Source organism: Hydra vulgaris, chromosome 12, assembly GCF_038396675.1.
Source record: "Hydra vulgaris chromosome 12, alternate assembly HydraT2T_AEP".
Taxonomy (NCBI): Eukaryota; Metazoa; Cnidaria; class Hydrozoa; order Anthoathecata; family Hydridae; genus Hydra; species Hydra vulgaris.
This window is the reverse complement of record NC_088931.1, coordinates 82408288-82423958: the sequence shown is the minus strand read 5'-3', so window position 1 is coordinate 82423958 and position 15671 is coordinate 82408288. Positions and strand designations below refer to the sequence as shown.

At 27.2% G+C, this 15671-nt stretch overlaps 1 protein-coding gene across 1 annotated transcript in view; it reads right to left on the bottom strand.

The window, feature by feature from the left end:
- Positions 1-13446, bottom strand: part of LOC100199223 (N-acetylglucosamine-6-phosphate deacetylase) — a 30704-nt gene extending 17258 nt beyond the window's left edge. Inside the window, exons 1-5 of the mRNA XM_065814678.1 lie at positions 13196-13446; positions 5924-6063; positions 3030-3084; positions 722-934; positions 323-550 (exon numbers count right to left, since the gene is read on the bottom strand). Coding sequence (XP_065670750.1) covers positions 323-550; positions 722-934; positions 3030-3084; positions 5924-6063; positions 13196-13436 — 877 coding nt within the window. The 5' untranslated portion in view covers positions 13437-13446. The remainder of the gene's footprint in view (positions 1-322; positions 551-721; positions 935-3029; positions 3085-5923; positions 6064-13195) is intronic.
- Between the last annotated feature and the right edge of the window lie 2225 nt (positions 13447-15671).

Below are 15671 nucleotides of genomic sequence, written 5' to 3'. Positions count from 1 at the left end.
AATGTATACTAATATATATATATATATATATATATATATATATATATGTATATATATATACATATATATATATATATATATATATATATATATATATATATATATATATATATATATATATATATATATATATATATATATATACACGCATATATATTATACTTAACACTCGGAGTTAGGCTTAACATTTGACAATGCCAACCTAACGGCCGACCTGAATGATTGTTCAGGTCGGCCGGTTCAGGTTGTTTTTTTTCCTAATTCTGAGGGTTGTATACTTCACTTGCAATTGCAATACACATAAAACATCTAAAGTACACACCTTTAGGATGGCTTTGATAAGCAATTCGCAGTGCTGTAGGATGAGTGTGTATACCATCAGTTATCATACCATAAAAGACTGTCTTTTTTGTTACATCACTAGTCAATAAACCAACCATACCTGGGTCACGATGATGGAATGGAAGCATTGCATTAAAAAGGTGAGTAATAAAAGAAGCCCCTTGAGACACTGCAACCTCACTTTGACTTAAACAAGCTGTTGAGTGACCTTGAAAATCAAAAAGAAATATTTTAGAAATTTTGATATTTTAAAAAACAAAATAAATAACAATTAAATTTTAGAAAATTAAAAAAATTATTAATAACAAACAAAAACATAAAAATAGCAACATATTCTACAAAACAACTATTTTTAACAGTACATTCTACAGAAACTCACCAATTGAAACAACAATATTTCGTTCCACAAGAGAAGGGATGCAATCAACAATACCAGAAAGCTCTGGTGCTACAGTTATAATAGCAATATTATCAAGTGAACCATATGTCAACTCTAAAACTTGGATACCTCCATTTGCATCTGACTTAATAAAGTTTGGATCATGAGCTCCTCTTTTTTCTATATTGATAAAAGGACCTTCACAATGAGCACCTAAATAAAAAAACTTTATTTAAAAAGAGAGGCAGTACCATAATTTGAACTGTCACTATGTGTATAATAAAGAAGAATGTTAATGCAAATTGAACAGATAATAAGGAATGGATGTTAAAAATGATAGTTAAAAATGGATGTTAAAAATAAAAGAGCTGTCCAAGTTTTAACTAATTTTTCTTTGTTCAGCCTGCTTTACAATATGTGAATCAGAAATTTTGGTGATGATGATGATGATGATGTTGATGTTGATGACGATGATGATGATGATGATGATGATGATGATGATGATGATGATGGTGATGGTGATGGTGATGATGATGATGATGATGATGATGATGATGATGATGATGATGATGATGATGATGATGATGATGATGATGATGATGATGATGATGATGATGATGATGATGATGATGATGATGATGATGATGACACATAGCAAAGCTGTTCAGTTATTAATCATTGACAATTCAGCAGAAGAACAAGATCAAAAGCCATATTGATTGTCTAAAAGTCAAAACATTTTTTTTTTGTTAAAAGTTTAAAAATTTTATGAAAAAATGTTTCTTATTTTCTTACATTTTAAAAATATTAACCAAAAATGTCTTAGCTAATAAACATGGCTAATTTTACAACTTAATCAAAGTTGTGGTGAAAATAAGTCAAATATAACAAAACCAAATCAAATATAACCAAGGTTTCATTTAGCTTACATTTAATATTTACTCAGTTTAAACAAAATTCTTATTTTCTACAATTTAATATTTTTTAAATAATTGACCATATATTTTAGTTACTTCAGTGCATGTTGCGGTTACTTTAGCACATGTTGTTATGGTTACTTTAGCAAATTTTTCATGTTTTAAATTCAATTTTATAGATCTCTTAACATTAGCCATTCGTATATAACCATTCATATATACAGCCATTTGTATATAACCATACCACTAACATTAATTGTGTGACTTTTTTTTTCTCGCTATCATTGATTATTTAATTATTGTAATGATTTTGGGATGTGCAGGTTGCTCATTTTCTTACACTCTTGATTAGTTAAAATATTTCGAATGAGGTATCTATGACAGCGTTAGAGTTTATTGAAGACTATTGTTGTTTTGTTGATTTTTAAAAAAAATTTAATGAGGTATACTGCTTTCTGATTGTCTTGGGTTTATTTATGCTAAAAGTACCTAATGGTTTTATATGTCTTAAAAATTTATTAGTATTTTTGTGTTTCTATTAGAATTTTAATTTATTGTGTTTTCATGTTTTCTTTTAATGGTATGGTAGTGATTTATTTAGTTATTCTTTTTTTATTTGTTTAGTAGATTTACACTTTTAAAGTCATATCTTCAAAAAAATATCGATGCTTTATAAATTTGGGGATAGTTAGGTTTTGGCTATTTGTAGTGAGTCCTTTTTTACTGCAGTATGAAATAGGCTTTTCATACGCTGTTTCATGCTGTCCTTAATTAAAGAATTGTTTCAAAAAACTGTGCACTGGTTAATGCTGTGTAAAGTGACATTTTATTTTAAATATTATATCCTGAACATTTGAAATAAAATTTTATTTAAAAGATAAACTTGATTTTTAACTCAGAACTTTTACTAAGAATTTAAACATTCGTTAAAATTTTACTTTAACAAATTAAACTTAATAACTTAATAATTTTTTCAATTAAAAAAAAAAAAAAAATCAACAAGTTAGTTATTGTTAAGGACAAAGTTCATTGTTGACTGTTATTAAGGCATTGAACAATTGTTCAACAAGAAAATGAGATTTAAAAAATTTTTTAAAATAATAAATGGAAAATTACATAACAAATGGTATAGGTTAAAACTTTTCTACTTTATAAAGTAGAAAAAAAACTTAATGAGAAATAAAAAAAAATATTTGTTAAAAAAAAAGTTGAGTTATTTCTATTTTCTACACTATACCAGAAATAACTTAATGATTCATCAATGTAAATTTTTGATGCTAATTTTGCTTTTTTCTCATGTTACTTGAGCAATTTGATCTATGATTTGATTATAAAAAAATTAAAATTATTTTCTACATACAGCATAAGTAGAAAATGTATAATAATTTTACCCAGAATTTCAGCTCCATTACGACTACCCTTTCTTTTCATTAATATTGGTAATGCCTAAATTTTAAATGCTATAATGAATTTAATATATAAAAGAACATTTAAATTATAGAAACATTAAATTTTAAAATAATAAAAAATTATTGTAAAGAATTTAAATTTTTCAGATCATCAAATTTTACAATTTTTTTCTCACTTTTTTCAGGATTTTGTTTTTTATTACAGTATTCAAGACACAGGCATGAATATATAAAAAATAAAAATTACAAGTGAAGATGTTAAAACATTAAAAATAAAGAATAAAAATAGAAAATGCAGATACTTAAAGCAGGTGATCAGGTCTTGTCACATAGAAGCGCTGCTAAAGAGACTAGAACTTTTTTTTAAAAAAATTTGGTAAAAGATTACTACATCTGTCCAACAACATCTGTGAAGTAGTCCAAGATCATCTGTACATTTTTGTCCAAGATCATCTGTATTTTAATTAGTTACATCTGAAAAAAATCCTATATCTATCTACATTTGGTTAAAATAATGCATTATTACTTTCTTTTTTTTTCCAGATGTAGTTACATCTGAAAAAATTTCTATATATAATAACATCTGGTTAAAATAATGCATTATTAGTTAATATTTTTTTCCAGATGTAATTACATCGAAAAAAATCCTATATGTAACTACATCTGCTTAAAATAATGCATTATTAGTTAATTCATCTTAAAAATAACTTCATCTTAAAATCTACAGATGTAGTTGCATAGATGTTATTACACTTTGATAATTTAAAAGATGTAACTACATCTGTAATATTCATTTAACTTTTGCACAGATGTTATAAGACACCAATGAAATTTCAGATGTTGTTGGACAGATGTTATTAGACATGGCAAAAACTGATGTTGTTACCCTGACCCAAAAAAAAATTTTTTATTTGATAAAATTTCTTGGTTGTGCAATGAAACTTGTTGGTTGTGCAATAAAACTCCTTGGTTGTGAAACTTCTTGAATAAAACGAATGAAACTTCTTGGTTAAAATAATTTCAAATTCTTTCTTTCATTTTAAAAAAACATTGCTATAGATTTTAAGAAAAGAACAATTTAATATAATGTCAAAAACATTTTTTAAATCCCAAATAATTTATACAACTTTAACTATTTTTTTTATATTTAAAAGGTTTTTATACTTTTGAATTTTTTTGTTTGTTTATAATTAAAAGGTTGTCTATGATCAGCATCTTTTCCACTCATCCAAAATTTAATTTGCAACATCCAAAATTTAATTTTAAACAACATATTGGTTAAACCAATATTTTTTTTATTACATTCCCATCTTTACTGAAAATGTAATGTGCATCCATAAGCAAAAGCACGATTCTTTGATAAACCTGTTATAAAACATCTGATAGTGTTATGATTTGAAATCCAAGTTCATATGTTTCAATAAAAAGTAAACCATTAATAAATTTAGAATAAAAAGTAAAGAAATAATAAATTTAGAATAAATTTAATAGATTAAATAGTTAATACAATATCAAAAAAAGTTTATTAGATGCAATATAATATAAAAATTAGATGCAGCATTTTAAAAGGTGTTTAAGAAAAACTGAGCTTTTGCAGATCATAAATTATTCCACTTAAGATTCCATATTTTAATTTCTTTATTAATTTCCAAGTGCAATTTTTAAACATGATATCAAATACAATTTGCAAATTTTATCTAGAACTTAAAAAAAGGCAATTGAAAATACTCAGTATAATAGTATAAATACATTGTTAGCTGAATGAATGCAACTCAACATTACTACATCAATAAAAAAAATGTTGTGATTCTTTTTAGAATATAAAAAGCTAAACTAAAAAAAGAAAAGACCTTCATAAATAAAAAAATCATTCTCTATTTAAGCAAATTTAAAGATAAAAACAGATAAATATCAATTTATACAAATGGGAAAAAGACAATCATCTGCCTACCTCAACTATAACCAATTTTATAAACAATTTTTTACTATTGTTCATTTTTATACCAACCAAACTTGCCCATAGCTTAGATAAATTAAAAATAAAAAAATAAAACTTAACAACACTTTTTAAAGTTTAAAGTTTTTTAAAAATTTTTTAAAGTTACCCTTTACTTGGATGCTTTGATACCGTTTAAAATTTAAACCTTTTACTCCACACTCTGATGAACTTGAACAATACTTTTATTACTTTCATTATAATAAATTTACAAATTTTGAATAAATAAGGACAGTTTTAAAGATATTTCCACTATTGTTTGCATTAATATTTTTTGAATTATTTTTTCTTAAGAAAAGTATGTTCATATAAAGTTATGGGCTATAGATGTTTACAATTAAAATTGAGTAAATTAATTGAGTAGCTAGTTGGCAGTTTTATGAGAAAAAAGTAGAGATTAAAATAGATAAAACTTTGCAAGTTTTTTTTTCAAGCACATTACAGATGGCAAAAAAGTTTCAGTAAAAAAGATGCTCAAGATCTTACATTTTGAAAAACATCTAACTTGAGCCAGTAGGCGACATTACAACATTAAAAATCTGCCCAATAAAATATATATATATTTAGTCTATGAAAATTTCTAAATATTTTTTTTCTAAAGATCCCATTCCTTTAGAGTTCAAATAGTTCATAGTCTATAAATTTGTATGCGCAGGATGTAACTCCTGTTAAATAGACAAAACTACTAACTTTAACCTATTCTTTTGTTATTTCCTATTTCTTTAGTATGATATGATAAACTTTTTAATTGATTTTATTGGATTTTTTTAATTAGAAAAACAATATTTGAAATTTATAGATATATTTATACGATTGATATAAAATAAGAAAAACTTAGCTATAAAAAATAGTTAAATCTAATTAACAACATATAAATTACCTGTCTATAAATATTTGCAGGAGAAGTAACCAAAGTTGGACAGAATGATGTCACTCCATATTTTAAAATACCTTTTGAAACAATATTTAATCCAGCCTCTAGAGATTCAATATTAGATGAGAAATCATAACCAAAGCCGCCTAAACAAAAATTCAATATTGACAAGAAACTAGTTCTAACATACAAATTTGGACTGTGATTTACAAGTTAAAAAAAAAATTTTAACAGCTATTACCTTTAAAAAGTTTCAAAACAACTTTTGATAATAATTTTACAGTTATATAAAAAAAATGTTTACATAGTATTATAGAAAAGAATAATATATACCCATCAAAAATGTGTTTTTTTAATCCTAAAACATGTACTTTTCATCTTGAAGATAATTAAACATTAATTTTTTGCAGCTCATATAATCAAACTAAAAAAATGTTATTAGCAAAAACTAACAAAACAATTTTGGCACAAAAAAACTCCAATACTTTGTCTTACTGTGGGAAAATAAATGGGAATCATGTAATAACAAGGTTTTTCCATTTTATGTGTTTTATAAAATATAAATACTAAAAATGAAAAAAAATTTTGTCCAGCCTAAAGGATTCATTGTACCATTGCATCTTGGCGGATTATCACAAAGTGATTCAAAGTTTTACACATTGTGTACAACAGTTATGCCAATCAATACTATAAGCGTTGGGCCACTCAATACTACAACGATTCTGTCAATCATTGTAATATTACAATGAAATATGTCGTGTAATATTACAATGATTCTGTCAATCATTGCAATATTACAATGAAATATGCCGTGTAATATTACAATGATTCTGTCAATCATTGTAATATTACAATGAAATATGTCATGCAATATTACAATGATTCTGTCAATCATTGTAATATTACAATGAAATATGTCAAAATCAATATTACGACGATTCATAGGTTAATTTAAGTTATTCAAGAGCAAAGTTAATGTTTCTAAAACTAAAGCTTGTTGTACTTGATAAAAATGTTGATCATTTGATGATAATTTTATGTCTTATTTAGGCAGTTGATATGATGAATTTTATGGTAAAATATTGTAAAACAGATTTATAGATTTTTGAGAAACCCTCTTAGAAAGACACTTTTTTTGGTATTTTGTTGAGTTTTTTTTAATTTTTTTTTTTTTTTTTTTTTTTTTTTAAACATCTTCGCTTCCAACAAGGCTGCAAGCAGCCACTAATTAAAGTTGGAAGTTACTGTAAGAGAAAAGATGAAGATTGTAGAGCAAGATAACGATTGACGGACGATTTAAAAGATTGCAAATTATATGAATCAGGAAAGCAAGATGAAGGAAGCGAATTCCAAAGAGCTGATGTTCGAGGAAAAAAACTAGACGAATAAGCGTTTTTGGAGCACTTAGGAACAGTCACAGAAAAAGGATGACACTTAATTGAATGACGAGTAACACGAGAATGAATTTTAGTAGATGGCACAAGAGACGCTAGCTCTTTCGAGCAGTGCCCATTATAGTATTTGTAGAAAAGAGAAAGAGAAGCAACATTACGACGATGTGATAATGGTTGAAGGTTGGCTGCAAGAGCAGGTCCAACTATGTTTACAATGCGTTTTTGCACCTTGTCTAAAAGAGAAAGGGCATCATTAGAAGATCCGCCCCAGATATGGCAACAGTATTCCATACAAGGCCGGATTTGAGATTTATAGAGGTAGAGAATAGAATCCAGAGTAAGAAAGTGGCGAGCTCGATAAAGAGATGCAACCTTAGCAGATGCTAATTTTGCAACCGATTTGATATATGGTTTCCAAGAAAGATTGGAAGTAAGAGTTAATCCTAGAAGATGAAGAGTAGGTGACTCATCGAGTACATCACCGTTCATAAATATAGGAAGATCTAAATTATTGCGATAACGATTGGCTGAAAAAAATTGAGTTTTATCTGAATTAAAGTTCACCAGCCACTGTGAGCCCCATGCTGTAGCGGAAGTGAGATCCTTTTCAAGCTCAAATGCCCCCTCCAAGCAATCAGAGGGTGTTGGTTTCTTATCACGACAAGAATATATGGTAGTATCATCAGCAAACAATGCCACCTTAGATGTGAGAATATCTGGAAGATCGTTAATGTAAATTAAAAAGAGTATAGGGCCAAGGATAGAACCTTGAGGAACCCCTGAAGTTACAGAATAAGAAGAAGAGTGTTGTCCATCGAGGACAACTTTTATGCTACGATTGGAAAGGAAGGATTCAATGATCTTAAAGATGTTGCCGGATACACCATAAGAAGAAAGCTTATGGAGAAGACCAGCATGCCAAACTTTATCAAACGCTTTTGAAATGTCAAGAGCGATGGCCTTAACCTCTCCACCTTCATCTAACGCACGATAAAACCTGTCAGTTATTACTGTTAGCAAATCAGCTGTAGAACGAGAAGATCGAAATCCATATTGATGGTCAGAAAGTAAGTTATTAGATTCAAGATGAGAAATTAAGTGTTTGTTAATTAAAGATTCAAAAACCTTGCTTATGATAGGAAGAAGACTTATGGGACGGTAGTTAGACAAATCAGATTGCTCCCCAGAATTTTTGAAGATAGGGATAACAGATGCGGCTTTCCAGCAGGCTGGAAAACAAGACTCTGATAAGCACTTGTTGAATAGTTTTGAGAGTATAGATGACAGCTCTGGAGAACACTTCTGCAAGACAATAACAGGTATGTTGTCTGGGCCACAAGCTGTAGAAGAGTCTAGACAGGAAATCACTTTAGATACAGATGCTGAAGTGATATGAATGTCAAGCAATGAATCAACCTGTTTGTTGGCAATATCAGGTAGAACGCAATTAGTGGAATCAAGAGATGATATTGATGAAAAGTTTTTAGCAAACAGTTCGGCTTTGTCTTTAGGTGAGGTGACAAAGTCTGAACCATACAAGAGAGGTGGAATTATAGATTTGCCCTTATTGTTGATATTATTAAAGATTCTCCAGAAGTCACGAGAGCCTAATTTTTGAGATGAGATACGAGATTTCATGACCTGAGAATAGCGGGTTTTGGCGTTAGACAAAACCTTTTTACAGTTGTTTCTAGCAGTAATGAACAGACATCTGTTTTCTGGAGAATTGTTTTGCTGATAAATATGGAAGTAACGGTTTCGATTGGCAATCGCAGCAGCACAGTGTGAGGAAAACCATGGAGGAGAGTGAGGCTTGACCTGGAATCGTCGAGAGGGAATAAAAGATTCCATGCCAGCCTGAATCCACGAAGTTATATAAGAAGCACATTTGTCGACAGGAAGTTGAAAGATTTCTACCCAAGGGCCATCACGAAGAAAATCACGGAAAGAATCCCAGTCAGCTTTACTGTAGTTGTAAGAGGTTCGATAGTAGGGGTATTCAGGTGATGAAGAAGAATGAGATATTAGTTTTAAAGAGATCAAACTGTGATCAGAAGCACCTAAGGGTGAATGTGGAGAAACTGAGCACTGACTAGGATCAGAAACAAGACATAAGTCCAGTAGAGAAGGTAAATGATTCGGGTTTTCAGGAAAGCGAGTTGGAAAGTTGACTATTTGAGTTAGGGATTGAGAAAGGCAAAAGTTGTAATTATAAGTAGTAAAATTGTAATTATAAGTAAAAAATTGTAATTATAAGTAGCAACTATGATAATTTGTTTTCAAAATTTTTTAAAATTGTTTATTCTTTTACTTGCAAAGCATATTGACATTCAGTGCCGTAGCAAGCTTTGTTTAACGCTAAACATAATTTGCACTCCCATCCCTAAAGGGGGAGGAGCATTTTTACTTAGCAATAAAAATTAAGAACTAATAATTTCGAGGTCATAAATCCCACCACTATGTTTAAATAAGTGTTTTTAAGACTTGAGTCTCACTCACCACAACCTTGCTAGGGCACTTTTGACTTTATAAATCAATAAATTAAAATTATCCTTAATTTTAAAATGGTTTTAAAATGTATACCGTACATTTCAACCAATACTGCCAAGTGAACAATTTGTGTGTGTATGTGTTTTATATGTATCATACCACGCAAATTAATTTATTATTCTTTTACTAAACCTTCAGGTCAAAAAGGTTTTCCATTGTCATTTTTAGATAAACTATTAGCATCTAACACAGCTAGTGCATTTACATTTACCTTTTATATAAATGTTTTGAAGGCAATCTTTATACATAAAAATCTTCCTATCTTTTTAAAAATTTTATACGCAATTTTCACATAAAAAGTCTTAGTTTCTTTAAAACACTCTACAAAAATAATGCACAATAAAAATTTTTAATCTAAAAAAGATTTTATTCTTTGTATATTTTTATGAATATTTTACACTGTAGTTGAGAGAAGTAAAAGCAAGAAATATGTTATACACAAGTTCAAAAGATAACTCTGAAAATAATCTACTTTTCACTGCTTCACAAAAGTAATATACACAAAAGTATAATACTTTTAACATAACAACTTGAGCATATTAGTGCTTTTTTAATAAAATGCGTGATTCTTAAATTAATAAACTTGGTTATAAAAATTCGACTAAAAGATGTGTATTTTTCGATTGTGGCTCTTTATCATTTTATCTTTGAATATTCTGAATCATAAGCAAGAATCATAAGCAAGATTTTTGAATCTTTAATTAACAAATGCTTAACCTCTCATCTTTAACCTAACAACTTTCTGATCATCAATATAGATTTCAATCTTCTTGTTCTACTGCTGACTTTTAACAGTAATAACTGATAGGTTTTATTGTGCATTAAATAAATGTGAAGAGGTAAGAGCACTCTCGATATTTCTAAAGCCTTTGATAAAGGTTGGCATATTGGTCTTCTCCATAAGCTCTCTTCTTATGGTGTATCAGGTAACATCTTTAAGATTATTGAATCCTTCCTTAGCAATTGCAATATAAAAGTTGTCCTCAATGGACAGCACTCTTCCTGTAACTTCAGGGGTTCCTCGAGGTTCTGTCGTGGCCCTATACCTTTTTAAATTTACATAAATAATCTCCCAAAAAATTACATAAATAATCTCCCAAAAAAACATCTAAGATGTTTTTGTTTGAGTAATTGTTCACTGATGACACTCCCATTTATTCTTGTCATGATAAGAAGCCAACACCCTCTGATTGCTTAAAAATTTGAGCTTAAAAAAGATCTCACTTCTTCTACAGCATGAGGCTCTCAGTGTCAGGTGAAATATAACTCAGATAAAATTACATTTTTTTCAGCAAATCATTATTGCAATAACTTAGATCTTTCTATATTTATGAACAATAATGAACTCAATGAGTAATCTACCCTTTGTCATTTAGGATTAACTCTTACTTCCGATCTTTATTGGAAATCATATATCAAATCCATTCCAAAATTAGCATCTGGTAAGATTGCATCTCTTTATTGAGCTCGTCACATTCTTACTGCAGAATCTATTTTTTATCTTTATAAATCTTAAGTCTGCCTAGTATGGAAAATTGTTGCCATATCTAAAGTGGATCCTCTTGATGCTCTTTCTTTTTTATACAAAGTACAAAATTTTATACAAGGTACAAAAAGGTAAGGGTCTGCGTCTTGAAATAAAAAGTCTTGTTAAACTCATTTTAGCAAGACAAGACAAGACAATACAAAGACAAGACGAGACAAAACCACTTCAGTCTTGTCTTAAAAAGTCTTGAATGAATCAAGACCAACCTTAAAAAATAACTAGTATTTCAAGAAATAACAAGACTTTTCTTGGTGTTTTTTAAATAAAGACTAGACTAATCAACCTGAAAAATTTCTAAGATGAGTTCACAAATTTAACCTTGTACTAAGGTCATCAATAAAGTACATCACGCTAATTGGCAGGGGGGGGGGCAGTGGGAGGGCAAGCAAAATTTTTTGACAAGGAGAGGGAGGGGGTTAATCAAATGTGACGTCACAAAAATTATTTTAGTATTACAGTTTAACTACTACGCGTTCAATTAAAGGAGTGTTTTAGATTGTCCAAATTTTTACTCACTCTTCTTATTTTTATGCGTATTTTAAATATTTTTAAGTTCACAAAAACTGCCATCACGTTTTTAAAGACATTAAAGCGCAGCGATGCAAAATCATTAAATTAAGAACGTAAAAATTAAGTTTAGAATTTTAAATTCAGGGTTTAAATAAGTTAATAAAACATTTTTTTTTAATTATAATAAATAACATAATACCATGTAAGTTAATTATCTTTTATATTATTAATTTTTGTGATTCTTATGTTTTTAAACATTAGAATTTTAGTTCTGTACACGTTTAAGCAAGAATATATAAAATCTAAATAACTAAATAAAAATATAACAACTAAGTTAAATAGACTTGCTCATGCTTTTTTAATAACATTGCATCTATTTCCGTTCTGTAGCTAGCCAAATTTAAACACAAAAGTTGAATTGTGTCAGTATTTTATTTCAAAGAAACAGTAAGTGAACAAGACCACTTTGAAAAAGTATTGATATGTCTTAAAACATTTCAAGACTATAATGGAATTGTCTTGGTATTGGTATTGAAATAAATTTTTTACGAGACGCAGACCCTTACAAAAAGGCATTGTAAACATAGTTGGACCTGTTCTTGCAGCCAACCTTTGACCATTGTCACATCATTGTACTGTTTCTTCCCTTTCTATAAATAATTTAATGGGCACTGCTCAAAAGAGCTTGCAACTCTTGTGCCATCTATTAAAAGTTATTCTTGCATAACTTGTCATTCAATTTAGTCTCATTCTTTAAGTCAGCATTATATATATATATATATATATATATATATATATATATATATATATATATATATATATATATATATATATATATATATATATATATATATATATATATATATATATATATATATATATATATATATATATATATATATATATATATATATATATATATGTATATATATATATATATATATTATATATATATATTTATATATATATATATATATATATATATATATATATATATGTATATATATATATATATATATATATATATATGTATATATATTTATATATATATATATATATATATATATATATATTATATTTATTATATATATATATTTATATATATATATATATATATATATATATATATATATATATATATATATATATATATATATATATATATATATATATATATATATAATGCTATATTAAACAACTAACAACTGATTATAAATTAATTTAATGTAAACTTAACTTTTACATTAAAACCAAACAACTCTAAAATTAAAAAAGTACCATTTAGCTGAGTATCAATATATCCAGGAGCAATAATCATACTTTTACAATCTATTTGAATATCAGCTAAAACTTTTTCATCAAAAAAAATTTTCTCTGGATTTAAAATTTTTCCATCTTTAACCCAAAAATCTTCTTTAATGATTTTCTTTTGATAAAGAATTCGACAGTTAATAAATTGAACCAACAAATGTGAACCATTTTTAAAATTGCAAAATGTAGTTTCAGAAATATTTGACATTTTTCTAAATGAATCTACAAGTTAATAATAAAGTTTTGAAAAATTTACAATAAATGAAGAATATAGTTTAGAAATAATAGTTTTTCAAAAATAAGATTTTTTTATTGTAAAAACTAAAACTAAATGATATGAAGATAACATTATTAAAATTATAGCCGATCAAATTAGTTGCTTAATCAAGTATTGCCAAGCGAAATGAATACTGTGCGCTTCTTAACAAATACTTACTAATAGAATCAGCACCCTTTTATCTTAAATTAATTTTTATCAAAGTTTAATAAAATGATAATATTAATATTATTATTAATAACAACAACAATAGATGAATTGTTTTGAGTTTGTCCGTTGATGTACGCATGCGCAAATTCTTGGCAGTCAAAACAAATCGTTATGGGTTAATCTTTTGCTGGACTTCGTATTAAACTTCTAAAGATGTGGTCAAAATCTTTGTATTTTACCATGTTAAACAGTAGTGATTTTTTTCCCCAGCAAAACATAGTCGATAAGAAATTAAGCAAATTTACAGTAGGCTATTGAATGTATTTGGTGTAAGCGTAAATCTATCAGGAATAAAAGGGTAGTTTTCAAACCTTGTTATGTAATTATAACATCTTATTATAAGACAAGAGTATATCAGAACTTGCAGAAACTAATGTTATTGCCGCATAAAGATAAATTGTATTTTAGTCCGAGCAACTTAGAATAAAAAATAAATGAAGGCAATTAAGTAAGATTTTGATAAAACAAAGTCAATAATTATTTGTTAACAACAGAGCTTTGTGTATTTTGTTATCTTTAGTACTCTTTTACTGGTCAAATAAAGAATTGCAACTACACAAAATCTGACATTTAGCCACACAAAAAAAAAAAAGAAATCTTCAAAAATATTTTAAAAAATAAACAAAAAGATTAGCATATAAGACAAGAGTATATAAGAACTTGCAGAAACTAATGTTATTGCCACATAAAGATAAATTGTATTTTAGTCCGAGCAACTTAAAATAAAAAATAAATGAAGGCAATTAAGTAAGATTTTGATAAAACAAAGTCAATAATTATTTGTTAACAACAGAGCTTTGTGTATTTTGTTATCTTTAGTACACTTTTACTGGTCAAATAAAGAATTGCAACTACACAAATGATTTTTTTTCCCAGCAAAACATAATCAATAAGAAATTAAGCAAATTTACAGTAGGCTATTGAATGTATTTGGTGTAAGCGTAAATCTATCAGGAATAAAAGGGTAGTTTTCAAACCTTGTTATGTAATTATAACATCTTATTATAAGACAAGAGTATATCAGAACTTGCAGAAACTAATGTTATTGCCACATAAAGATAAATTGTATTTTAGTCCGAGCAACTTAAAATAAAAAATAAATGAAGGCAATTAAGTAAGATTTTGATAAAACAAAGTCAATAATTATTTGTTAACAACAGAGCTTTGTGTATTTTGTTATCTTTAGTACTCTTTTACTGGTCAAATAAAGAATTGCAACTACACAAAATCTGACATTTAGCCACACAAAAAAAAAAAGAAATCTTCAAAAATATTTTATAAAATAACAAGATTAGCACAAAAAAGACACATCTCTTATTGTAGACACAATCAATATAAAAAAAAATTACTTTGATTTTGTTAACGTTATTTTGACAAGGAAATATTTTACAAAACTTTTTTATGAGAACTAGCATAAAATATCATAAGTAACTTTAATTCATATACCAAAATATCCTTAAACCAAGCCTTTAAGGTCTTTCAAAAAAAAAGTTTTAAAACAAAAAACAAAGTTTAATTGAAAAAAAGGAAAATATTTGAAGCTTCATAAAAGAATTAATAAATAAATGTCTAAATCTTTAAAAAAATCATTTCAAAGGCAAAATTAAATACCAAATCATATTTTTAACAATATGTGGCTATGAAAATAAACTCCAACTGGAGCTTGTGTAATTTTCACACAAGAATAATGAAACCACTCAACTTTACAACCTGGTTTATCACATGCTATCATTGGTTCAAAACAGGGTCTTTTATAAATACAGTAATAATTTTGTTTATTGTCTAAACATAAATCATTTTTGTATGATAAATTTTGTTTATTGTCTAAACATAAATCATTTTGGTTTATTGTATAAAATGTGAAAGTCTGAAGTTGTCAATCGGAAGTTTTTGTGTTTTTCTTTCATAATGGTTTCATAGTGTTACATTCCATTTCTTTGCCATAAGTTAAGGAAG